The sequence below is a fragment of the Moschus berezovskii genome, chromosome 1 (genome assembly GCF_049115385.1).
Source record: "Moschus berezovskii isolate FMDL1 chromosome 1, NW_MosBer_1.0, whole genome shotgun sequence".
Classification (NCBI taxonomy): domain Eukaryota; kingdom Metazoa; phylum Chordata; class Mammalia; order Artiodactyla; family Moschidae; genus Moschus; species Moschus berezovskii.
Genome location: NC_142460.1, coordinates 86103975 through 86131908, shown reverse-complemented (window position 1 = coordinate 86131908; position 27934 = coordinate 86103975). Strand labels below are relative to the sequence as shown.

The window sequence follows — 27934 nt, the reverse complement described above, 5'->3', positions numbered from 1 at the left end:
GATCCTCTGGAGAAGGGATAGGCTACCCTCTCCAGTGTTCTGGATACCCACTGCAGTATTCTTGGGCTTCCCTAGTGGCTCAGCTGGTTAAAGAATCTGCCTGCAGTGTGGGAGATCTGGGTTTGATCCCTGGGTTGGGAAGATCCCCTGGAGAAGGGAACGGCTACCCTCTCCAGTGTTCTGGCCTGGAGAATTCCATGGACTGTATAGTTCATGGAGTCGCAAAAAGTCAGACATGGCTGAGCAACTTTCACTTCACTTCACTTTCACATAAACTAAAACATAGTTTAGTGTTTCCAGTTTTTAAACTTTACATAAAGCCATTATTGAGTGAAAACTCACCACTGTGTGAAATTCATCCAATAAGGTATATGTTGCTCTAGTTCATTTATTTTCATTGCTAGTTAGTATATCATTGTATGACTATGTCACACTTTATTTATTAATTCTACTTTTGGATTTTTGCTTTGGCCTGCAAAGTTGTATAATTACAGACTGTGTGTGTGCTCAGTTGCTTCAGTTATGTCCTACGCTTTGTGACATAAAAAAGGCTAAGGTCCACGGGGCTCCTCTATCCATGGTATTTTCCTGGGAAGAATACTAGAGTGGGTTGCCATGCCTTCCTCCAGGGAATCTTCCTGACCCAGGAATCAAACTCGTGTTTCATATGTCTCCTTCATTGCAGGCAGATTCTTTACTGCTTGAGCCATCAGGGAAGCTCCTATTACAGACTAATATATATTATAAAGAGTTTCTCTAGATTAGAGTATATGTCTTAAAATGAAATTAGTGGATTGTAGCATCATTGAAAGTATGCATTTTAAATGCTCATTTTTTAACATTGCTGATGTTTTTCTTTAGCATTTAAAAAAATCCAGTGGAGTTGCATTTGGAAGGCAGAATTATCAATAGGTTCTCTCCCTTCTTTTTCACTCTTTTCCCTTTTTCCCATACATGTACACATACAAGAGTCCAATTTAGAAAATAAGGACTTATTATTTAAAATTAAAACTTTTATTTTTCATATTTTAAATATAGATAGCTCCTCACTTACAAATATGTGATAGCTGCAGTTGCAAACACCAGATATTTTCCTTCTCAGTTCTCTTTGCTTCTCTGTAAATCTGGAATTCTACTACAGGAAGGAAAGGAAGTTGTATTATATTTATTACCCCTAATAATTTCCTAGTACCTCTTTGTAAACTTTGTTTCAGCTCCTCACAACCATGAATCTTCTTTCTGTCACTGTAGGCAGAAGATGTTCTAGAATTCTATATGAATTAAATTATATAGTACTTAGTCTAGCTTATGTTTTGTTTTCATATGAGTGTCTTTTGAAGAATAAAACTTTAAAAAAATTGGCTGAGTTCTGAAAGTTTTAATGAAGTCTAGAGAATTAGAAACAATAGCAACAAACACCTGAGATTCTTAGTTTGCCCTGTTTGTTCACCACTGATTGAGTACTTTACATTCTGCTCCTTCTGTGCAACTGTCCTTGAATTTTATTAGTATTTTATTTCAACAGACTTGTTTTATATTGGGCACTAGAGTTATAAAGATACGTAATAAGTGTCATTTTTCTTCAAAGTACTCGTTTTAGTACTTAATGGCTCTTCCCGTCATCTGTCTTATGCAGTCTAGTCCATATACTTTCCTTTGCTTGGTGCCTAATACAGCTCTGGAGGTAACGAAGTACTCAATATATTTTCATCTTGTATTATAGTTATACTTTTTTTCACACACAAGTATGTAAGTTTCTCATAGTTAGAATCTCTCTTGTTCTTTGTATTCTTCATATAGTTCCTAGTACACAGGGACATTCACTTAATAGTCAGTGATTGAATGGAATTATTGATGACCATGTTTGACTAAGGTTCTCCTAATTAGTTTTTTGATAATAAAACCTTTGACTTACTTTACTGATGAATAAATGAATAAAAGATACTCTCACTTCAGATGTCATCACAATAGGTTGTTTTTTAGACAGAATGAAGATGCCTGATTTTTAGTTGAATATTTTTGAGTGACCTTTCTTATACAAACTTGATGACTATTACTATAAAAGTCTGTATACTACCTATAGCTTGGGTTCTCTAGTCAGAAATTGAAGTCTTTTATAAAATCTGCTGTTTAATGAGTTACATATTTTATAACTTTGGAATTCCTTTTTCCAGTGAAACCAGTACATTAAAACATAAAAACTATATTTGTAAGTATATAGAAAATTATGGCAGTAACTTTCTTTCTTTTTCTAGGTCCTGGGGACACCAACAAGGGAGCAAATTAGAGAAATGAACCCAAACTACACGGAATTCAAATTCCCTCAAATTAAGGCACATCCTTGGACTAAGGTGAGTCAAAAAGAGTTTTTTAAAAAATACATTAGCCAGTAGTTACTTAGAAGTTGGATTTCTCATTGTTCTTGAACTAAACTATTTTGAAACTAGGTGGCTGTCAGAATACAAAGTACAACAGCACTTCTTCATGTAAAAATAATTGGATAATTATACATCAGTGTTTCATTGATTGTATATAGCTTCATTCCCATTGATTTCCTGTAGAAAGTTTCCAATCTGGTTTTTTTTTTGTAGGATGAGGACAGTACATATACATAGTATTCAAATAAAGAATTTCGTTAAGTGCAGGATCTTATATATAAATTTTTACTCTTTTAAAATTCAGAAGTAATTTCTTTACATAGTTAGGGATATTTACATACATTCAGTATCATATAGCATTCAGTATCACATATATTTTTATTCTTTTTAAACTACTAGTATATAGGTTATATTTTGTGTTCTTCTCTTGTTTACTTTCTTATTGGTGTTTTGGGAGCAAGAGTAAAATGAAGATTTGGTCTCATGAATAGTATACATTGAAAGCAGTTGATATGCCCACAGGATGTCACTAGCCATTGGAAAAGCCTAACTTCAACTTTTAGTTGGAGTCAATTCTAAGAGCATGAGTACTAACTTATGAGAAGACTTTATTTTTTGTTTTGATAGTTAATTGAAATGATTGTAGAGAGATTTTATTGAAAAGTTATTTTCATGTCTGATTTGTGAGATTGTATTCAGAGGGGAAAAAAAAAAATCTCAATAAGGTTTATAGCTAGAGTGACTCTCTTGTTTTATAGATTCTGAAACTAACTAAACATGCCAGATGATTTATCCGTGTTTCCATATGTGACTGACAAAGTCAGGATTAAGCTTCTTCTCTGTGTATGTGTGTGTTTGTTTAATACCAGGTTTTTTAACCTTCTAGCTTTGTGCCAACTATATATCCCCCTTCCCAGTTTAGTCTTATATTTCATTATATATTTTGTGGGTTGGAAATATTCAACTTTTTAATATATATTTCAATCAGAGATCTTGTATATTTTAAAATGTACATAGAACAGTTTGTTTTGAACATTAACAAGTTCATTTAATTGGTTATATATCTTTTATAATAAGAGATAAAGTAATTTAGGTGAAATAATTTACATTTCCAGATTCAAAGTAGGTCTCTTGCTAAGTTGTATTATTCAGATTTCTTTGCTTCAAGTTATCAAATATCTTCTCTTCACTTCAGAAAAGCCTCTTATTACTAATTATTCATTATTTAGAAACAAAGACCTAAGTAATGATTTTACTTCCAGAATTATAAGTTGTAGCTTTCAAAGACCAAGACATTGCTCTCTCCCCTACTCTCTTTTTAAGTTTTCAATAAACACTAAATGCTCTGAGATAAGTCATCCTTTGGTCTTGGTATTTAAAGTTTATTTTGAATCCAAGTCAGAAGATATTTAGGTTCTCTCACTGGTTCTAAACTCAGAGAATCGTAGGTACTCTATTTGGATTTAGAATCCGAGCTGCAGTTTGAATCCACAAAGTTATCCCAAGTTACAGTGTAATAAGTGATTTGTAGTATACTATGATTTCAGCCATGTTAAAGAAGTACAAGAAGCAAAGAGAATTCTGTGTATTGAATTAATACAAGGAAGTATTCCAAAATGCTAATGGTAGTTTGAGTAAGAGTATAGGTGATTTTATTTTCTTTGTTCTGCATTTCCATTTTTGTTTTTAAATCAGCATGTTATTTTAAGGAAGAAAGAAAAGTAAAATTCTTTTTGGTTGACTCTGTTCTAAGTGTTCATCCTGAGTATAGAGTTTCTAAGCAATACAATATGCTGAAATGAGGTCGTGAGATCTTATTTAGTAGTCCTTGTCCTCATTTTTTTTTAAATCAAGCCTGCCACCAGTATTAGTGTGTGTCATAGTCTGTACTTTTCCCTCTTGATTATATCTCTTCAAGTATTAGCCAGGGTGGAATGTGAGGAATGATTCATTATAATTACCATGCAAGCAATAGAAGATTAATGGTGAATTTGCATGCTTTACATCTTTTACCCTTGTGAATTCCAGATGTTTCTATATCTTACACTGATGCTTTTCCAACTTGAATAATATACACAAAGCCCTTTTGTTTTATTTAGGCTTCCATTCTTGTACCATATATAGAATAATAATTCACCCACCTATTTTGTGTCTTCAAACTCTTGTGAATTCTTCACTCATATATGTGACATAATTTGGTTCTCACTTGGTACAAATGCATTTATTATATAATAGGACACTTGGATTCATTTCTCATTAGTGCACACCATTAGGTTGCTGTTACTGTGATTGTAAACACAAAACCAAATTCAGACACAGAAATTTCATGGCAGTACTCTGTCTTCCAAATTATCCAGAATATATTTACATTGATTATTAAGAGTAGATTATTGTCAAAATAAGAATACAAAATTTAAATTTCTAGAGCAAAGTCTCCCCTCCTTTGTGATAGTGAACGTCAGCTTGAGAAATACTCTTTTATGCTAGGCAGCCAGTGGAGTTTTTTTTTTTTTAAACATACATAATGTCGTTCTTTAAAGGAAAAAGCTTTTATCGAAGTCTTCTGTTAAAACCTACTTTAGCCCCATTTGCTGAAACCCTTTTTTTATCATGTTATAGTGTAGTACAGCTATATCCCCAGAATTGGGAGTTCCTGTTCTCAAAAAAAGTAGGCAGACAAAAAGTTGAAGGGAGAAAATGTCTTCCTTGGAAGCATCGAGTAAGGGTATTCAGATGTATAAGAAAGATAGCAAACAGAAGAACAAAACAATGAAAGAATCCTACTGTGACATATTGCGGGGATCTTGAGAATTCAGAAATCCAGTAAGATGCCCTTGACTATTACCTAATAGCCAGAACAACCTAATTCATTGAATAAGCATTTGTGGCTTAAGTTGGAAAGGAAATATATATACTAATGTTTTGAAACGGGGACCAATATTTAGAGTGATGGTGGGGAAGATAAATACTTGCCTTTTTGTGTATGCTGTACAGGGAAGCTATAGCAGGGCTTCCTTGATAGTTCAACTGGTAAAGAATTCGCCTGCAATGCAGGAGTCCTGGGTTCAAACCCCGGGTCAGGAAGATCCCCTGGAGAAGGGAATGGCAACCCACTCCAGTATTCCTGCCTGGAGAATTCCATGGACAGAGGAGTCTGGTGGGCTACAGTCCATGGGGTCTCAAAGAGTCAGACATGACTGAGCACCTTTCATTTCATTCATACAGTTAAAAGAATAAAAGCCAGATGGGCTGCAAAAGGAAATGATAGCAAAAGCAAATTGAGAATTAAATAGAGGTGGAGATTGGTCAGAAGAAGAGAAGAAGCTGAAATTCTGCATTTGGTGCTTGGAGATTTGGGTAAATGACAGTCTGTTGAGATGAAGTAAGGGTCTGGCATAAGCATTGCTCCCATTCTTTGTGCCTCATGTTGTTTTTTGCTTCTGTAAGAAAGCAGTTAGCTGTTGTGTCTTTTCTTCATATTCTTTTGAAAACAAGTATGCATATAGAGGATTTGTCCTCTCTGTCTCCACTGCCCTGACTTTAGCCCAACATCATATCATAGAATTGCTGAAGCAACCTCCTACCTCCTGATTTCCCTCCTTCATATCTTTCACATCCTCACTGCTGTCAAAGTCATCTTCCTTAAAATGTGATATTGTGTCTCCTGTTTGAAAATGTTCTGATTCCTTATTGCCTATAGGAAAATTTTTATATACCATACTTAAAATTAGAAGAGTGATTATATGTCCCAATTTATGTTTGCACAGTATGATTATTAATGGCATGTTCTTCACACTCTTCACTGTCCCAGTTTGGATGGCAGATTATCCAGTCGCTCTCTTCCGAATTATTTCTGCTTTTCTTTGCAGAAAAACGAGAGATCTAGTTCTTTGTCCTGCTCTTAACCTTTCCTGAGGCATTTAGTCAGTTAAACCTAATCTTTCCCAAGTTCTCCAGCTCCCTCACCCTTAAATGCATGTAATTAGGCAATGAATTTGAAAGTTTAGTGTTCAGTTAGGATAGATTAAGGATTTCTAATAAAATTAACATTGTAATGGTTGTATATGTATATTCCCTATTTTGAGTATCTGATTATGCTAACTTTTTGTTAAAGTTAAAGCAGATATTCCCCTGTATTATTCCAGTATTAAATAATCCTGTGAGGTCAGTTAGATCAGCAGTACCCAGCCATTTTGGCTCCTGGGACCGGTTTCGGAGAAGACCATAGACCAGGGATGGGATGGTTTGAGGGTGATTCAGACGCATTACATTTACTGTGCAATTTATTTCTATTATTACATCAGTTCCACCTCACATCATCAGGCATTACATCCTGGAAGTTGGGGACCCCTGAGTTAGGTAACACAGATGTCTGTATATTCTTTCAGAGTAATGAAATTTATACATGTTATTTCTAGTTAGTAGAGGAAGTCACAATGGCAAGCCACTCCAGTACTCTTGCCTAGAAAATCCCATGGATGGAGGAGCCTGGTAGGCTGCAGTCTGTGGGGTCGCTAAGGGTCGGACATGACTGAGCGACTTCACTTTCACTTTTCACTTTCACACATTGGAGAAGGAAATGGCAGGCCACTCCAGTGTTCTTGCCTGGAGAATCCCAGGGACGGGGGAGCCTGGTGGGCTTCCATCTATGGGGTCACACACAGTCGGACACGACTGAAGTGACTTAGCAGCAGCAGCAGCAGAGGAAGTAGATTAGAATCCCAAGGGCCTTGGTTTCTTTCGATTGACTGAGTACTGTTTAATAACTTAGCTACATATGAGAGTCTTGTCCTGCTCACTTTGAAGGGATCATGCAGTCATGCTGAATTTCTTGATCTGATCAAACTGTTCTCCTGATTGTTCCCCGAAAAAGCCACATTCATTTCTACCTCTTACTAGTGAACACTTAGAGTGTTCTTCTTTTTCTCTGCTTACTTACTAAGTCTTGACCTTTGTCCAAGACTTCAGATCTCCTTCTCCCATGAAACATCTAATTATCCAAGCTCTGTGTGATTATTCCCACCATATAACTCCTGTAGTACCTTCCAAGTCATACCGTATATGTATGTATATGTACCATAGCAGCTTCTCATTTCTCTTTTGTTGATAATAAAATGAATATGTTACCTCAAAATGTTTGTTGCTGAGACTTGGATATACATGATTAATAGTTAATTATCTGTAGGATATGTGGGGACCTTAGATCATTGATTTAAGTATCCCAGAAAGCATTATCCACAAAAATCAATCCTTACATACTTGATTTCTTAGAACACAGTCCATATGCTGTGAAATGAGTGAATACTAGTGTTTCTAACTAGCTAACAGAATAAGCAAAAAATTGAGGTCATTTCCATCATCAAAGGAATCAGACTAGCTGAATTAGTTATTACATGTATTATTCACTATGCTTAAAGCTAAACCAAAAGGCACACTATAATTTTTTTAAATGACTTTCTTCATAATGTTTTTTTCCTGAGTCTTTGACTACAAGATGAATTTTCATTTGGTAAGCTTACCTGTTTGAACTAGTTTCACCCATTACCAAAAATAAGTTCAAAGGGTCTTAGCACAAAGCAAAAATCCCTGTCAAACATTTTGTTGTTGTTTTTTTGCTGATCCACTCTACCTTTTCTGGCCTTTCTGCCTTGTTTTGCTCATGTATTCCAGAAAATGTGAAACTATGTTGGGGATTTCTGTTGGTTCCTAAGTTTGTCATTTGTCTGTTTTGTCTGCTGTTCAGGTAATCAACTTCAATATTACTATTCAACCCATCTGCCTACTGACCTCAACTAGTACATTATCACTTGTCTCATAAATACACTATGTTCCCTACTGAATTTTCTACCTCCATCTTCATTAGTGCTAGAATAATCACTTCTTCTCTAACATTTTTTTGCTATGTGAATAGACCTCCTCACTTTTCTGTTTATACTGGCTTTACCCTATTTCTTTGGAAACTATTGCACATTAAAATCCAACTACTAAGGTGAGAAGAATAAGGTAAAAAAGAAAGAATGTATCACTAGTGAGGAGCAGAGGATAGGGATGAAGGTGAATTAAAAAAGAAGGCAAAAATTTGTGACTTACCATGTGTTCTTTAAAACACTTAACTCCTGTGTATCAGTGCTGTACTAGATACCATAAAGGATACAAAAAAAAACTAAAATATTTAGTCTCCGTTTTTGAAACACTTAAGGGTGATATGTATCTGAGTCAGTTGAAGCAAGTATTAAATAATAACCATATACTTGATTATGTGCTGTTGGTGTTCCAAGGTGTTTCACATACTGTAGGTATCATAGGGAGGATCTTCAGTGTGGGTGGTGGAGGGAAAAAGGAGCCTCCTTTTAAAGGTGATAGAAGGACTGGTGGATGAGGGTGGGTAGTATTGAAAGACAGTTTAGATTTGCTTGCGTTCATGTGTGCTCAGTCGCTTAGTCATGTCGGACTCTTTGTAACCCCAGGGACTATAGCCCACCAGGCTCCTCTGTCCATGGAATTTTCCAGGCAAGAATACTGGAGTGGGTTACCATTTCCTGCTCTGTGGAATCTTCTCGACCCAGGGATCAAACCCATGTCTCTTGTGTCTCCTGTATTAACAGGTGGATTCTTTACACCTGGAAAGCACTTGGGTTTGCTTGCTGCTGCTAAAGTTAGGAATTGTTGTAGCTTAGGGGACTAACCCTTAAGATAAGGAGATATGGATGAAAAGGAAATACTCCTATATTCTTAGGAAGATCAACCTGACTATAGTAACCATTTTATGAACAGTGAAAGATTAAATTGGATAAGTAGACATTTGGTAAATCACACTTGTGTAATATTTTATGAGCAAATAAGATTAGAGGGAGGAATTTTTGGCATAGTTTAATGCTGATACCAACATTGTATTCCTTATGTGTATTTTAATTAGTGAAGCTAAAATTTATTGAATTGTGGCTAAGGAAAGGATGTTTGTGTTTCTTATGAATTATGTGCCATACATGAGCACTTCAGTAGACTTAAATTCTTTTCTTAGTTAATTAACTCGGTTAATTAACTAGTCAGCAAATCCATGACATTGTCTCACTTTTAGTCCTGTATATAGCCTTACAAATTGCAAATAATTTTATGTACTGGGGTTGCTCTTCAGAAGTGTTTGTGATTTATCAGTTTTTAACATTGAGTGCTTGTGTATTTTGTGTATGACCAGCGAACAGTGTCTGTACTGTACATATATCACAATGAAAACTTGAAAAGGAATAGCTGTTTGAGCTACTGAACAAGGCACAGTACTTGTTCTCCATTCTACTTAAATTGATTATCATTGCCCCATAGGCATTTTTACATTGCTCTGGTTGGCTGTTTAATATAGTGGAATTGTTGAGCACTCATGCTATGAGAATCAACCTTAAGCCTTGATGTGGTATATAAATGGTAATTTTAAGGGGCTTAAGATTCAGTCATAACAGTTAGCTCCAGGTTGAAATTTGATGTTTGATGGCAAAAGTCTATTATAGGATGTGTGAAGGAGAAAATGGCCTGTGTCCTTTCTGAGTTATCCAAATGCAAATTTATTTTGAATAATTCTTCCATTAAGAACTCATTTGCATTTGTTCAGTACCACAGAGACTTTATTTTTGGGGAAAAAATTTTTTTTTCTCCTAGTTTCTTCTCTAGACTAGTATTTGTGATAAGAGTTTGTTTCAATTTAAGAAAATGAGTTGCTGCACAGGTGAGGTAGTAGTTGAATCACTTAAAAGTTCATGTCAGTGTTTTGGTTCTTTTCAGTTTTTCTTTTATCTTTTGTTTTCTTTCTTCCTTTTGTTTATTTCTTTATTTTTTGCTTTGTTCTGTTTTGTTTTATTTTTTTTACTTGTTTTAGTTTTTACAGGGAGTGTTTTGGGCTGGCTCTTCATGGCCTTGCTAACATTCTTGGCTGGCCATATTTAGTCTGCGCACTAATTGTTAGTTGGCCCATTTGAGTCTTACTTTGTGCTCTCATTTTTTTTAGTCTGGTTTTCTATTTTTGTCCACCTGGTTGTGTTTTAAGTTCATGAGAGATTTTTATCCTGACGGGCCGGATTTTAATCCGTGAACTAAATTTTAGTCTGCAGACTAAAAGTAATCCGCGGATTATTTATTTTTGCAAATTATTTAATTCCCCCACTGGAAACTATCCTAAAAGAATGTTAAATTCTCTTAGAATAGCCAAGGGAATTCACAGCTACTGGTGAGTTCTGCCATTTTTTGTTCTCAATACCTAGACATAATAGACCCTGCTACCTCCCTTTTGCATATTTGGCTCCGTTGTGCCTAGGTGTTGGTTTACATTACTTACTATGCATGTCACCTATAACTGTGACTGTCCCTTAGTTGTATTGTTCATTGTATATATTTTTGTTTAGCTTTTGGTGGGTGAATTGGGCATATTTGCAGATGGAACTGTGTTGAATTTGTAGTGCTCAGAGATACAGAATTTTTTTCAGTGAGTTTTTCCAAAAAGGAAAGGGTATGAGGGGGCAAAGCCCACAATAGAAAAAGTAAGTTTATACCCGCACTTCGGAGGTGATATGTCAATTTCTTGAAGAGTCCTAAGATAATGAGAATGTCAGTAAATATCTTTTATCAGGGAAGTCAATCCAAAATGGAGAATAATCCGCGGTGGCCTGATCCTTCTTAGCTCACACAAATTGAAAATATCTGGCTTGAAATCTATAAATTAAATAAATTTATCATTTTCCTCTCATCATTAATAATTTAGCAAAAATGTTTATACTGTGTTACTGGAATTCATTAATATAGAAAAATTAGCATATTGGGAACTCACATCTTGACAAGCAGGCTGATATGCCCCCTCCCAGCCATGTCAATGGACAATGAATCCAGGTCGTAGAAGACCAAACACTTTACTTTGGGAATTTTACTTCTAGATTTCATTTTGATTTTAACTTTTTTTGGTTTTGTATTTTTTTAATAAATGCACTGGCATCGGAACATAATTAAAATTTAATTTCTTTACTGTGCCTCACCATTGCGCAATCAAATTTTTTTGCATACTGTGGTGAAATAATTTTTAAAACTTGGACTTGCTACTGTGCAGACTGATGTTTAAAGTTTATAACTGTATAAACATTTTCTATGTCCCCCCCTCCACACCATGGATTTCTTATAACATTGGATATATTTTTCCTTGCTGGACTATTCTCTTTTGGATTGACTTCCCCTGTTTGGATTATTTCACTGCATTCTCATCTTTAGGATTCGTCAGGAACAGGACATTTCACCTCAGGAGTGCGGGTATGTACTTAATTTTTTTTTCCCAAAATTTCAGGGCAGGTCTATAAAACGGGGGGAAAACTTTTGAAAAGCTAGTTATTCAGTCTTGAAATGTAATAATAAAAACAAAGTAGGTAGCTGTGTGGTATAGGTTTTGCTTGTGATATATATTTAGATTCTCAGTTTCTTGAATGATTTATTGATAACTAAGCTGAAGTTTAGGAGTGGGGTTTGAAGAGTATTTTTACAAGAATAAATATTGACAAACCCCCACAGAACCCAAGATTTCGAGTGTTAAACAATTTAGTATGGAGTGAAAAGCAGCAGAAACTTCATTTTTAAAAGCCAAGTGACAGTAGTTACTGGTTTCCTTTTCTTTAGACACAAAGATAATTCAGAAAAACTTTTTCTAGTTTGGCCTATAATTTTTGAAAGTTGCATGCTACCACACCCTGTCTTATGGTCAAAAATCTGGACTTTGGGTATGCTGGGATTTGACCCCACATAATTTTCTTAACCTTTATCTGTATATTACAGAACCAAGGCTTATCGTATCAGGAATCTCTCAAGGGTTAGAAATAATAATGGGTACATTTTTTAAAAGGCAGGTTAAGTCTTGATTTTAATGTAGGTTCTTAAAATGAATTCTTTTCCTTATTTTTCTAACTCTTTGATTCTGTGAGTTAGGGTTCCCTGGCAGAATAAGCTATTATGTGTCTTAGTACCAACATGGTTGGTGACTTTTAGTCAGTAAGAAATCAAAAAAGACATGTATGATTTTCTTTTTAGTAATCAGAAGTAAGCTTACAGTACTGGTTTATTAATAGATGTAATACAGAATTTTTTCATTTAAAATACACTCACTGTCCACCTACCCTACATTTGAATGTTGCTACTGCTGCTGCTGCTAAGTCGCTTCAGTTGTGTCCGACTCTGTGCGACCCCATAGACGGCAGCCCACCAGGCTCCCCCATCCATGGGATTCTCCAGGCAAGAACACTGGAGTGGGTTGCCATTTCCTTCTCCAACATTTGAATGTTAAAATATACTTATTTCTACTTTTGGCGGTGGTACTTTTAATTCTACTTCTGTGCTCCCATATTGGTCAGAGGCATTTTTATTAGACTAGCTAACAAAATTAATCCATATGCTGTCAAATAAATACCAACTTCCCTCAGGGGAAAGTCAGTAGTGCTTAGTATTTTCATAAAAAATTTTCTAAATGTTTCCACTGATTATTTTCTTCTACATTTTGAGTTTGATTATGGTTCTGGCTGGGGAGGAAGAAAGGGGGGAAATGACCACAAACAGTGAAAGAGAAGGCAGTGGCACCCCACTCCAGTACTCTTGCCTGGAAAATCCCATGGATGGAGGAGCCTGGTGGGCTGCAGTCCATGGTGTCGTGAAGAGTCAGACACGACTGAGCAACTTCACTTTCACTTTTCACTTTCATGCCTTGGAGAAGGAAATGGCAACCCAGTCCAGTGTTCTTGCCTGGAGAATCCCAGGGACGGCGGAGCCTGGTGGGCTGCCGTCTATGGGGTCGCTAAGAGTCGGACACGACTGAAGCGACTTAGCAGCAGCAGCAGCAGTGAAAGATCTAAACATTTCAAATAATACAGTACTTTAGCTCCTTGACTGAGGCAAGTCAGATTATTCAAAAGAATAAAGATAAAGCAGCTTGTAACTGTGGAGAGGGTTTTCTAACACAGCCAAATAAATTAACTAAGATCTTTAATGTTCAGAAATAAATTTCTAACATTCTACTCAAGCCAAAATTTCTCAATTTCCAATGAAAATATCTTTATTAATAAAAAGATATTTTTTGTTTCAAAACAAAAAAAGGATTTTCAGTGTAGAAAGTACTCTTACAAAGGGTCTCATAATCTAATGAGTTCTGTAGTAGTAACCAGTTCTCCTGCTTTCAGCCTAGGTGAATAGCCAGATGTTACATGAGCCTTTATCATTAGGAAACTTAAGCCTCCCAGACTCCTCTGTGACTTGCCACAGTCTGCATGTCCTTTCTGCACACTTGGAGGTCTCTTTCCCTCCATTTTTACACATCTGTTTTCCTTTTTGTGTCTGTCAACTTTAACCATTGCCGCTACTAAACCTTCTGTTTGAGTCTGTGTTCTTCTGTCAAGGGATATGTGTTTCATTTTTCTTTAGTTTCGAAAGCTTTCTGTCCAGATGTTTATTTCCGTTTTTCCCCTTCTGCTTTTATTCTTTAATTATCCATAATTTAGGACAAAGTATATTTTTCATAGTTCTGTGTATTTATTCAGAGTTTTAAGACATAGATGAGTAGAAAGCTTTCTGTTCCTTTAAATAAGTTTATTTATTTGCATTTTGCCTCATTACAGCTTTCAATTTACTTTTTCTGTGAGTTAATGTTCTTAATGAAAACTAAGTTTCTCTATTCCCGATTAAAACCCTAGAATATTTATTCAAATGAGGGATAAACTGGCCGTGTTAAGATAACAGCTACCTGAGAAAACAATTTTGGACATTTTGAGAAGTTCTGGATATTCAAGAATTTCTTCAAATAATAATAGGCTCTGTTTATTGAAAAGTTAATACCAAATCATTAAAAAATAAACCACTTTTCTCTTTTAAAAGATATTAATTGCCAGATTTGAACAGTGCTGTTGATTATCAGTTGTTCTGCTAAAAAGAAAAGTCACACCAAAGAGGCAAACCTTATAACTATTACCACGGCAGTCAAAACTTTAAAATTAACTTTGCATTCTAGTTGTGACTGCCCCCAAAACCAAGACTTTTTTGTGCCTGTCATAGTTTGTGTGCATGTTTGATTGTACTGCTTTATGATTAGCTTGCATAGATTTTTTTTTTTTTTCCATTTCCCCTAGTTTTTTCTCTGAGCCTTTTTCTTATAGTCTTTAATTAGCAGTTAACCCCAGTGTGGTAAATTGTATGCAGTTAACACCTTTCATTCTAAAAGGTTTCTTTCACAAATGCAACCATGTTTTTGTACATGGTGGGAATTAACTCAGTACTCAGATGATAATTTGCAAAAATTCTTACATGAAACATTAACTGTACTTTCTCTCTCTCTGTTTTTTTTATTTTTATTCTGTAGGTCTTCCGACCCCGAACTCCACCCGAGGCGATTGCGCTTTGTAGCCGTCTGCTGGAGTACACGCCAACTGCCCGACTGACACCACTGGAAGCTTGTGCACATTCATTTTTTGATGAATTACGGGACCCAAATGTCAAACTACCAAATGGGCGAGACACACCTGCACTCTTCAACTTCACCACTCAAGGTAACTCCTAACACTTAGTCCTTTTACCATTATCTGGGAAAGTTACACATGTGTAACTTTAATTTTCTATTAAATCTTTGTAGGGTAAAAGTAGGCATTCTGTTCCATTCCGTTCTGTCGCTCAGTCGTGTCCGACTCTTTGCGACCCTGTGGACTGTATAGCCTACCAGGCTTCTCCGTCCATGGGATTCTCCAGGCAAGAATACCGGAGTGGGTTACCGTTTCCTTCTCCAGGGGATCTTCCCTACCCAGGGATCAAACCCGGGTCTCCTGCATTGGAGGCGGACACTTTAACCTCTGAGCCACCTGGGAAGCCCAAAAGTAGGCATATTAAGTACTTATACAGGAAGGGAGCATCCTATATAACCACTTACTAGGCTACCACACTTATATGGTTTTGAACAAAATAAAGGCAAATTAAAATTTTCAAATAGGCATAGCTTCTCTAATTTTTAGTAGGTTCTGATAAATCTTGGTACTGGAGAAGTTACAGAAATTTCACTGAGTAAGGTTTATCACTAATAAGATTGATGTACAATTTAATCTTCAGATTTGTGCCTGGAATGTTAAAATTTCTTGCTTTCCAGGGATTTATATCAAGTTTTCTTAACCCAGAAATAAATTGGTGGCTATATTTGTGTAATTTTAGATGCCATACAGACAGAGAAAACTGGAGTCCTATAAAGCCCATCTTAGAACTTATATAATGGATGTAGAAGAGAAATTTTCTTCCCTTCTGAGCCTTGGCATCATTGCTACTGTTAAGAAAACACTGATAAGAAAACTGAGTTTGTGTATTGGTGGTTTCTAAAAAGCCCAGAGATGGTCATTTTTCATTCATTCATTCATCAGCCACACTGCCTCTGATGATGTGGTTTTCCTCCTTAACTGAACATTCAGTTCAGTTCAGTCGCTCAGTCGTGTCCGACTCTCCGCGACCCCATGAATCACAGCACGCCAGGCCTCCCTGTCCATCACCAACTCCCGGAGTTCACTCAGACTCAAGTCCACAGAGTCGGTGATGCCATCCAGCCATCTCATCCTCGGTCGTCCCCTTCTCCTCCCGCCCCCAACCCTTCCCAGCATCAGAGTCTTTTCCAGTGAGTCAACTCGTCACATGAGGCGGCCAAAGTATTGGAGTCTCAGCTTTAGCATCAGTCCTTCCAGTGAACACCCAGGATCGATCTCCCTTAGAATGGACTGGTTGGATCTCCTTGAGGTACAAGGGACTCTCAAGAGTCTTCTCCAACACCACAGTTCCAAAGCATCGATTCTTCGGCGATCAGCTTTCTTCACAGTCCAACTCTCACATCCATACATGACCATGGGAAAAACCATAGCCTTGACTAGACGGACCTTGGTTGGCAAAGTAATGTCTCTGCTTTTTAATATATTATCAAGGTTGGTCATAACTTTCCTTCCAAGGAGTAAGCGTCTTTTAATTTTTTTAACTGAACATTAAACATGTACAATTCCCTATGGATAAAACAGGAGTAAAAAGATTGCTTGTTTCAATTAATTAGTCAAGCTTAAAATATAGAAGGGGGATAGAGAGCTTTCTGTGATCAAGAAATAGAATTTACTTTATTATAAAGCAAAAAATTTTCCCCCTTTTAACCTTTTCTAAAACTGATTGTGGAAAAATGCGTTTCTTAAACTTTAGATTTGGAAGATGTGAGTTGCTAGTAGAATAGACTTGGATGATTCAGTTGACTATAGGATGATTCAGCTGACTATAATCTTAAACTGTCAATACTATGTAGCTACTAGAAATGCTTATGTAATCTCATTCATCAAAGGAAAATCTTCAGGTTTCCTGCGACTATTAATTTTGACTTGGGCTGATCAGAAATCCTTTGGAATGTTGTTTTAAGTCCTGGCTGTGCCTCTCTAAGATGTTAATGAACACCAGGTAGAGGATGCAATGGGGCAGAATTAAACATAGAGCCTCGAAAGTGAAGACTTAGGGGACTCCTGAGAAAAATACCTCCAATAAAGGCCTTAGCCCCTGGCATAAAGAGAGGCTAAATAAACATTTCAGTTCAGTTCAGTCACTCAGTCGTGTCCGACTCTTTGCAACCCCATGAATCACAGCACAGGAATCAATAAAGACGTTTTCAACTGGTAATAGTGGAACAAGGTGTTTTCAAAATACTGATCTGTATATCAGGGAAAAGCTGGATGATATCAAATATTGTAGGTAAGATTATTCCAGTTTGGCAGAAGGTTATTCTTCTCCAGTTCGGAGACTGTTATTCTCTTCCACAACAGAAATTCATTAATTCCGTGTCGTAAAAATTTTAGACATCTTGAGAAAATAAATTTTATTTTTAATTCTTACTGCTTTTGTTTTAATCAAGAGTCATACGTTCAGATGGAAGAAAATGTTAAAAATGCAGAGGAAGTATAGAGAAAATTAAAATCACAGTCCTGAAAGAATTACTTTTAGCTTTCAAAGTAGTCACTTTATGATTTATTTTAGCTCTTTTCTAATGCTAATGCTGATAACCCTTGAATATAAAGTGATCTTCTGTTTTCCCATTTAGAAGATCCCAGGGTTCTTTCTGTTGACTCAAATAGATTTAAATTATATATTATATAAAGTTAATATAGGAGATCAGTCCTGGGTGTTCATTGGAAGGACTGATGCTGAAGCTGAAACTCCAGTACTTTGGCCACCTCATGCAAAGAGTTGACTCATTAGAAAAGACTCTGATGCTGGGAGGGATTGGGGGCAGGAGGAGAAGGGGACGACCAAGGATGAGATGGCTGGATGGCATCACCGACTCAATGGACATGAGTTTGGGTAAACTCCAGGAGTTGGTGATGGACAGAGAGGCCTGGTGTGCTGCGATTCATGGGGTCGCAAAGAGTTGGACACGACTGAACGACTAAATTGAACTGAACTGAATATTAGTTTGGGCTTCCCAAATGGCTCAGTGGTAAAGAATCCACCTGTCAGTGAAGGAGAGGCAAGAGATCCCTGGGTCGTGAAGATCCCCTGGAGAAGGAAATGGCAACCCACTCCAGTATTCTTGCCTGGAGAATCCATGGACAGAGGAGTCTGGTGGGCTATAGTCCATGGGGTTGGTCACAAAGAGTCAGACTGAGCACACACACAGTACTTTAGGAATTGTTTTTAACATCTCAAATTTTATAGAATAATTTTTTTCAAACTCTATATGCATCTTTCACACCTGTGTCTTTGTAACAGTAGATCTACTTTTTGAACCATCTATGTAGTTTTTTAGGTTACATTACCTAAAGTTTTTGATATGAAGCTCTTTTTGAATCTATCTGAGACCACCACTGGAAATTTAACATTTATCTGTTTACATAAATGTATCATGTTATGCATAATTAGTGGATTGCTTTATAAGGTAGTATCTAAAAGACTTTTTTAAAATTTTATTTATTTTTAATTGGAGGATATTTGCTTTACAATATTGTGTTGGTTTCTGCCGTACACCAGCATGAATCAGCCCTAGGCGTTCATATGTCCCCTCCCTCTTCAACTTCCCTCCCACCTCCCACCCCATCCGACTTCTCTAGGTTGTCACAGAGCACTGGGTTTGCGCCCACTGCGTTTTATTTGAGTACAGTGACATCCAGTAAAACTGTGGATCTTGGCATAAGAAACTACTAAGTCAGTGCTAGATTTTTTTTGGCCTCATTTTTTACTGTTTCTGTCAGATAACTAAAGTTTCCCAAAGTAAAAGGAACCTTGATCTTTTTTTTTTCCACACTAAGAATTTCCTTCAGCAAGTACTTTGTTTCTCAAAATATACAAATCAAGACAGCCCCTTGTTAAGTAAACAACTTGGTAGAAACTCAAATGCATACACATGATACATCTTGTGATACTTTATGATAGATATATTTTGGAGAATAACTCTTCTTAAATTGAGACATATTTTAATCCATACTCTTCAATGTGTGTGTGCACCTGTTTGTGTTCATTGAAACTGAGATACTGCTTAAACCTTGTATTTGATCAGATTTTAAAAATCAAGATTGTTTCACTGTTCACATACATCATTTCTGAAGCAATTACATTTGATTCATTAGTCACTGGCTAATAATTTTCCATTATTACTAAAGAAAATAAAGTTTAAAACAGCTAAGTTATTTTATGAATTTCTAAGCTTTTTTAAAAACTGAGATAAAATTCATGTAGCATAAGATAAACCGTTTTACAGTGAACAATCCAGTGGTGTTTAATACATTCACAGTGTTAAACAGCTATCAGCTCTCTCAGATTCCACATTTTCATTGCTCCTGAAGAAAACGCCATACCCATTAAGCATTCAGTCTCCACTGTCTCCTTTTTTGACCCTTGGCAGCCCCCAGGCTGCTTTCTGTCTCTCTGGATTTACCTCATCTGGATATTTCATATAATGGAACCACATAATATGTGACCTTTTGTGTCTGGCTTCTTTCGGTTAGCATGTTTTCAGGGCTCATCCATGTTGCAGCATGTATCAGTATTTCATTCCTTTTTATGGCGGAATAATATTTCATTATGGGCTTCCCAGCTGGCTCAGTGGTAAAGAACCCACTTGCCCATGCAGGAGACATAAGTTTGATCCCTGGGTCAGGACGATCCCCTTGAGAAGGAAATGGATTCTTGCCTGGGAAATCCCATGGACAGGAGCCTAGCGGGCTACAATCCATGTGGTTGCAAAAGAGTCAGACACAGCTTAGTGACTGAGCAACAACAAATATAGTTTTCATTATATCGTGTCTTAAGCAGTTCAGGCAACTCTAACACCCATGAACTGGGTGACTAAGCAACAAACATTTATTTCTCACAGTTCTGGAGGCTGGGAACATCAAGATCAAGATGCTGACAAATTCAGTGTTTGATGAGGGCTCCTTCCTTGTTTGCAGACAGCTACTTTTCTTGCTTATATGGTGGAGAGAGATCACCTCTCTTGTGTCTCTTCTTACTAATCCTATTCATGACCTAATTTCCTCCCAAAGGTTCCACCTTCAGATACCGTCACATTGGGGATTTAGGGCTTCAGCATATGAAGTTTAGGGGGACACGAACATTCAGTCCATAGCATCGGGATATGCCACATTTTGTTTATCCATTCATCTGTTGATTGACATTTGGTTTGTCACTCCCTTCCAGCTATTGTGAATAGTTCTGCTATGACTATTGTGTACAAGTATGAATTCATTTGAACGCACATTTTCAGTTTGGGGGGTATTACTGAATCATACAGTAATTCTCTATTTAATTGCTTGAGAAACTGCCAAACCATTTTGCATAATGACTTGCACATTTTGCATTCCTACTAGCAATGTTACTAGGGTTCCCATTTATCTACATAATCACAAATACTTGCAACTTTAAAGCACATACTAATTAATAATAGTTAAAATTAAAAGATGCTTACTCCTTGGAAGGAAAGTTATGACCAACCTAGATAGTATATTAAAAAGCAGAGACATTACTTTGCCAACAAAGGTCCGTCTAGTCAAGGCTATGGTTTTTCCAGTGGTCATGTATGGATGTGAGAATTGGACTGTGAAGAAAGCCGATCGCCGAAGAATTGATGCTTTTGAACTGTGGTGCTGGAGAAGACTCTTGAGAGTCCCTTGGACTGCAAGGAGATCCAACCAGTCCATCCTAAACGAGATCGATCCTGGGTGTTCATTGGAAGGACTGATGCTAAAGCTGAAACTGCAATACTTTGGCCACCTCATGCGAAGAGTTGACTCACTGGAAAAGACTCTGATGCTGGGAAGGATTGGGGGCGGGAGGAGAAGGGGACGACAGAGAATGAGATGGCTGGATGGCATCATCTACTCGATGGACATGAGTTTGAGTGAACTCCGGGAGTTGGTGATGGACAGGGAGGCCTGGCGTGCTGTGATTCATGGGGTCGCGGAGAGTCAGACACGACTGAGCAACTGAACTGAACTGAATGGATGATCAGAATAAGAGGTTAAAGAAAGAACTAACTCTCCAGTTGGTTGTATAGCTAGAGAGAATAGAGGGATGGTGGGTGTCATCAGTGAACATCCTGCTGTAGGTAGAATAAAACCCTTTTCTGTCCTCAGCAAATTTTCAGTGAAGTCTGTAATGCTTTCCCCAGATGAGCTAAAAGTAGTCCCTGATCTACATATATCAGGTGCTCAATGTTTGAGTGGTTGATACATGCCACTTTAAATATACACAGTATTTATTAACTCATTCAATCAGTACCTATTGGGCATTTCTAATTTTCCTTTTTCTTGTTGGAACTGTTGTTTTAATTAGTAAAGCAAACCTACCATATGAACAGAACTATAAAGATCAAACACTTGAGTAAAATATAGTAAGTTGGTAGTGGTTTGGTCACTAAGTCGTGTCCGACTCTTGCAAGTTCGTGGACTGTAGTCTGCCAGGCTCCCTGTCCATGGAATTCTCCAGGCAAGAATACTGGAGTGGGTTGCCGTTTCCTTCTCCAGGGGATCTTCCTGACCCAGGAATCAAACCCAGGTCTGCATTGCAAGCAGATTCTTTACCAACTAAGCTACAAGGGAAGGCCCAATATATACTCAAGCTCACAGCTAACTACAATTTGATGTTTGTTACTGTGCCATGAGTAAATAGCCATAAACAGTAATTAATACTACTTTCATATAATCAAAACAAGTGTTTCTGTAATCAACTGGAGGGAGAAGAGAGGTGAACAGATACCGGACAAAGAAACTTTGAGATCTTTCTGACCTTCTGGAACTATAACTCGTAGACTATTACACCTCTCTTTTTTCTAGAACTAGGGCTTCAGTGTGCTAGGATCCCCTGACTGACAGTGTTATCTACTTCTAGGACTTGGAGGCCAGCACAGACCTTCAGCATACCATAAAGTAACCATTCTCTTACTTTCCCTCAGTCATTGGATCTCAAAGGTTGGACATGACTGAGTCAGACCTTAGGAAGCAAATAGAATCAGGAAATCCCAACAGAAATCAATTTTTTTTGTTTACCAATTCTTTACTATAGCAAGGCTGGAACGTATAGGGAAACAAGTGATTTTGTGTGTTTAAAGATGAATTTCCAACTAATTCCACCACACACATCCTCAATCAAATTTTCTATCCAATTTTTATGAGATTTTTACCCAGTAAAGCATTGTCTCCCTGCTCCCCCCAAAGGTCATGTCATAGGATGGGTGTTGGGCAGATATAAGTGAAAATTATTAACTGTTTACATTAGTGTGACTTAGTTTGAAGAATCTACCACTCTGCCAATTAGCTGGATTATCTGAGGGGATGGTAGATTTGTGGGGAAGCAGGAGAAATAGTGGCTTATTGGTTAGGCCAGAAGAAGGGGCAGCTGCTTAAATGCAAGTTAAAACAGGATATTTGGAACATCTAGAAAGCAACATGAAACTCAGGCAGGCTGTGGATGTCTTTGAATACAGGAACAGGAGTGTCCAGACACGAGGAAAGCAATGATGAGATAGCAGATGGGTTCCAGAACAAGTTAAAAAAGGACAGTAAAGGAAGAGTGACAGAAGACAGAAGGAAATGGGGAAAGGATCAAAGGAAGATTTCTTAGAAGAATGTAGGATTGTGTTAAAGGAAGTGACTAAAGCAGGGGACTGAGGACATGTTAGAGGTGGCAACAAAAGCAAGTGTTACAGAAGGCCAGCTTACCAAAGTGGTGTACTTCCTTCATTTGAAAGCAGTCGGCTGTTCATAAAATCTATTGTAACTCGTTATTGATGACAATTTGGAGGCTCCATATCTTTAAGGCAATGATTTTTAAATCAGTTTTTCTGTTATGAAATAGAGATACACAGAAATACCATCAGCCCACCTGCTTATCAGGTTTTCTATATCCTGGGCATTTTCTTCTAGCCTACCTTATCCTTGGCTACATCTAAAGTGGATATAGTACTTCAACCACCTTGAGATCATAAAATGTCTTCTGATATTCTTACCTTGAGTAGGGACTTTTGGGGGTTAGATTTATTATAATATAATAGCAAGAATAAGTCTACATAAGATAGGGGTTCTTGATTTATATTAATACGTAGGATATGAATCAAATGGGACTTCCTTGGGGGTCCAGTGGTAGAGAATCCACGTGCCAATTCAGGAGACGTGGGTTCGATCCGTGGGACAGGAAGATCCCCTGGAGAAGGAAATGGCAACCCACTCCAGTAATTCTTGCCTGGAAAATCCCATTGACAGAGGAGCCTACTGCAGTCCATGGGATCACAGATGAGTCAGCCACAACTTAGACTAAACAACAACAAATAAATCAGATCCTAAACAGAAACTCATGCACTGCTCTAACTTACAATGCCCCTCTTTTTTTTTATTTTAAATTAAAAAATATATATATTTAATTTTGGGGTTGTGCTGGATCATCATCCCTGCACACAGGCTTTTCTCTAGTTAGGGCAAGCTGGGGCTACTCTTCGTCGCAGTGTGCAGGCTTCTCTTGTGGTGACTTCTCTTGTTGGGGGCATGAGCTCAGTAGTTGAATCACATAGGCTTATTAATTGTAGCACAAAGGCTTAGTTGGTTGCCACACGACATGTAGGATCTTCCCAGACCAGGAATTGAACTGTGTTACCTGCATTGGCACATTGGCAGGTGGATTCTTATCCACTGCACCACCAGGGAAGTCCCTTTTTAAAAAAATAGACTATAGACTTTTAATGTGACTATCCCTGTTTCTCTGTTGTGTTCTTTTGGATGAAAAATATCTATTAAAGATCTTAATAAATGGACTTCAGGAAATCTGGGTATAAATAAGTGGATATTCTGGTACATAAGAGATTGAGCTGTTTATACTTATCAGAGGATTTGGTGTCAGAATTATTCTTTGATACTTTATAGCTAAAGAAGAGTAAAATTTAGAATAAGAGTCAATTTAGAAGAATCAAATTTCTAGGTAGGCTATACTTTTCTAGGTTATTGAAAACTAAACCAAGGAAATACACTGCAGGGAATGCTTAGGAAATTCATGAGTGCTGCTAAAGGTGGGCAAGTTAGTTTTAGTTCACGTAGCCAGAGTATTACTGATGTATAGTGTTGACTGTACTCAGAATTTTAGGATCTAAACTATCAAACTATTTGTAAGAATTGTTTTCTCTTTCCCAGAGGTTTGAGTGGCTCTGCTGCCTTAACTGTACTACTAGAGAGAAGGTGGAATGGTACAGGAACAAACAGTGAAAGACTAGTATCATGACTTAAAGTTCTGTGTATAGTTTGGACAGATACACTTCTAGGAAGACCAGAATATTAGTGGTATGTGATTTATAGCCAAGGCAATAAAGATGCAATAATAAAAAGATGCAGTATTGCTTGTAGAGTAAGTCAGACCTAAAGTCTCCTTCCTAGTCTCTCTCTAACTAGGTGCAGACCTTGGCCATGCACTATTTCAGAGTTTCCTGATTTAACAAAAATGAGGTAGTTGGATTAAAGGATATTTAAGTACACTTATAGCTCCAAAATTCTGATTATAAAAATGAACTGACTCCAGAAAAAACGAGAAATAAAGCTAAAAACACAGAGCTTGAAAGCATGTGATATGTAAAATCATGGTATAAATGGATACCAAAAAAATGATTCCTGTAGAATTCAATGTATTAGCAGTACCTGTTACTATTAAATGTTCAAAAAGGTTATTTTTAGTTGGATAAAACAACTTACAGTAATGCTACATTTATTACATTTCATCAAGAATGGAGTTCTGCTGCTCTTTCAATTCACCCCCCATTGTGTCCACAGGTCCATTCTCTAGAGAGAAGCATTGACATATATACATTACCATGTAAAAGAGCTAGTGGGAAGCAGCTGTGTAACACAGGGAGCTCAACTGGATGCTCTGTGACAACCTAGAGGGGTGGGATGTGAGGGAGGAGGCTCAGGAGGGAAGGGATTTATATATACATGGCTTCTTCACACTGTTCTACAGCAGAAACTGACACAGCCTTGTAAAGCAATTATCCTCTAATTTAAAAGAAAAAAAAAAAGAATGGAGTTTGAGTGTAACATTTTCAGGGTTACTAAAGCTTATTCTTTTTAATCACCAGGACTTTAAAAGTACTAACATTTTGCTAGATAACTTCTAAGTATATCATTACTATAAATTTAGTACAAAATACATTCACACATTTTTGGATGACGGGTATAAATTGTGACCCTCTCTCTTGGGTAGTTCCAAGGCAGAGTAGTTACAGGATTATACTGCTGTCATGTAGTCCACTCATGAAACACTGCCAGTATTATCAAGCAGCAGGAGCAGGCTTTGCAGTTTGTTGACTATTTGTCTAATCTTCTGTTTAGTGTTTACTTTTCTGAGTGAGTGTGGAGTATGTCGTCAGTGACAGAAACCTAAGAGATTTCCTGGTCACTTTGAAATTGTTAGGAGAGAAGTAGTTGTGCTGGAGTTACTTGTTCATCTAAACAGTATATATTCAGATAAGCAACATTAGAATTCAGTATGTGTAAGATGAAAGTGTACCATCCTAGCATTTGAATTACCCCTCATAAAAGTACACAAATAAAATAAATCATTTTAACCTTTTTGTGAATAGGAAAAAAAATTGCAGTTTTGACTATATAGACAACCACTGGCCATTTTCATTTATACTTAAGAGACTTCATACACACATGAAGACCTCAAATTCTTTGTAGAAGAAAAAGTCGCTCTTAGTGACTTTCTGGGGGTTTGCAGGTTGAGCCCTGGATTTCCAAGTTAACAAAGAAAGAAGATTCCCTTCTACCTTATGCCTGGTGTTTTATTATTACCGTAAGAGAAGGTCTAGTTACTAAAGGGTTGATTTCTTCCTTCTGGTTTCTACATTGATTACTGTTCTCAGATTTATCCTCAGTTTTCATTCAACACAGTTTGAACATACATATATATACCTCCTACACCTACTCGTACCCCTTACCCCCGAAAATTTAGATTAAAAATAAAAACCTGCCCTTATCAATAAACTTGGAGATCTTACGTTTAGATGAAGGGGAAACATTAAGGGAAACTTCAGGTTTTGCCAGCAACTAGATTTAGGTTTTGTTGTTTTTAACATTTAAAAAGATTGCTTAACTTAATGGTCGTCTTTTCATGGGAATTTTTCTTCTACAATTTTTAATATAAACTGTGCAGCAAATTTTAGTTAAAAGAGTTTGGTTATCTTTTTGGTCCATTGCTACCTATCTTGGTTGGCTTATTGATAGCTATCTTTAAATTCATTTCGTTCTTGCTCAAATTGTGCATTGTGTTTTGAAGGTGGACCATATATATGGCAAGCCACTCCAGTACTCTTGCCTAGAAAATCCCATGGATGGAGGAGCCTGGTAGGCTGCAGTCCGTGGGGTCGCTAGGGGTTGGACACGACTGAGCGACTTCACTTTCACTTTTCACTTTCACACATTGGAGAAGGAAATGGCAACCCACTCCAGTGTTCTTGCCTGGAGAATCCCAGGGATGGGGGAGCCTGGTGGGCTTCCGTCTATGGGGTCACACAGAGTCGGACACAACTGAAGTGACTTAGCAGCAGCAGCAGCAGCATATGATGATTAATTCACTATCAAAGCATTCATAATGTTTACTGATAAACTATGTGATTTTTTTAATGAGTAGTTTTATGGCGTCTTTAGTTGGTTGAAGAAATCTTTATCATACATTGTTTTCTAAAACCTTCTGGAACCTGTTTCCATTTTGTTTTGATCCATGTCTCTGGGATAACACAGTCTCACTGTTCCCACCTCTTCTCCATGGCTAGCCCCACTGTAATATTATGGGCTTCCTTGTTTCCTATATTATCTAGAGAAAAAGATTGTTTTTCTCAAGCTTTGCACATGTGTGTACACATACACACATATATACACCCTTTCCCAGAATTAGATACAAAACCACCATGGCCCTCAATTGGATGTGCATATACACAAGAATAGGTGATTTGGTAAATGAGTGAGTGAATGGGAGAAAGTAGGCAGTATGTGAGCACAAACCACTTACATTCAATTTATTTTAAAGATTATCTCAACTGTAGCTCTTAAAATATCTGGTCATCTTTTCCTTTTTTGCATTTACTTGTTTTCAAATGTTTTGCTTGAGTGGGGGGACATACATATGCCTCTGGCTGACTCATATGCTGATTCATATTGATACATGGCAGAAACCAACACAATATTGTAAAGCGACAATCCTCCAATTAAAAGTAAATAAATTTAAATACTTTTACAAAAAGAAGAAAATAGCCTCACAGCATCTGTGCCCCAAAGTCAACAACAGGACTGTAATTAAAAGGCCATATTTGCTTTTTTAAAATATTTAAATGAAGATAATATGGTTTCTTATTTTAAAAAATGTTTCTGTTTGTTACTTGGCTGTGCTGTGTCTTAGCTGTGGCACACAGGATTTTCAGTCTTCTTTGCAACATGTGGGATCTTTACTTGCAGCATGTGAAGTCTTAGTTGTGGCATGTAGGATCTAATTCCCTGATGACCAGGGATCAAACCTGTGCCCCCTGCGTTGGGAGCATGAAATCTTAGCAGCTGGACCACCAGGGAAGTCCCTGGATTTTCTTTTAGATGTTGGGTACATGGTCATAGAGATCTCTTAATTTAAAAGTGCACCTGTCTTGAGTGGATTCAGTACCTTTCTTGCTAGCTTATTTGTATAGTTGTCCTTCCAGTTTTCTATTTCTGTCGAATAGACAGAGACAACTATCTTTTTATCTGTCTATCCAGGACCTAACACAGTCTTTCATGCTCAGTATTGTTAGTTGGATGAGGGTATGGATGGGTAGATGGATGGGTGGATTTTTTCTATTTTAGGAAATTTTAGTCTTAATTGGGATGGTAAGTCTGACTGTCTTTTAGATTACTGAAGAGTAATTACCACATCTTGCATTAATTTCTGTTCCTTGAACTGTAAAGTCATCAGCCCCGACAATTATCAAGGATTCTCCTGTTTTTGTAGGTGTGAGATTGCATTAAAATTGGACTGATTTAAGTAAAACTACATAGCTTCTTTCTGTA

General features: G+C 37.1%; 1 protein-coding gene across 3 annotated transcripts in view; it reads left to right on the top strand.

The window, feature by feature from the left end:
- Positions 1 to 27934, top strand: part of GSK3B (glycogen synthase kinase 3 beta) — a 215221-nt gene that overhangs the window by 164253 nt on the left and 23034 nt on the right. For 2 of the 3 annotated variants that reach the window (XM_055434834.2, XM_055434986.2), the window contains exons 8-10: positions 2256 to 2351; positions 11622 to 11660; positions 14740 to 14926. In XM_055434834.2, coding sequence (XP_055290809.1) covers positions 2256 to 2351; positions 11622 to 11660; positions 14740 to 14926 — 322 coding nt within the window. The remainder of the gene's footprint in view (positions 1 to 2255; positions 2352 to 11621; positions 11661 to 14739; positions 14927 to 27934) is intronic. The other variant, XM_055434913.2, reaches the window with a different exon arrangement.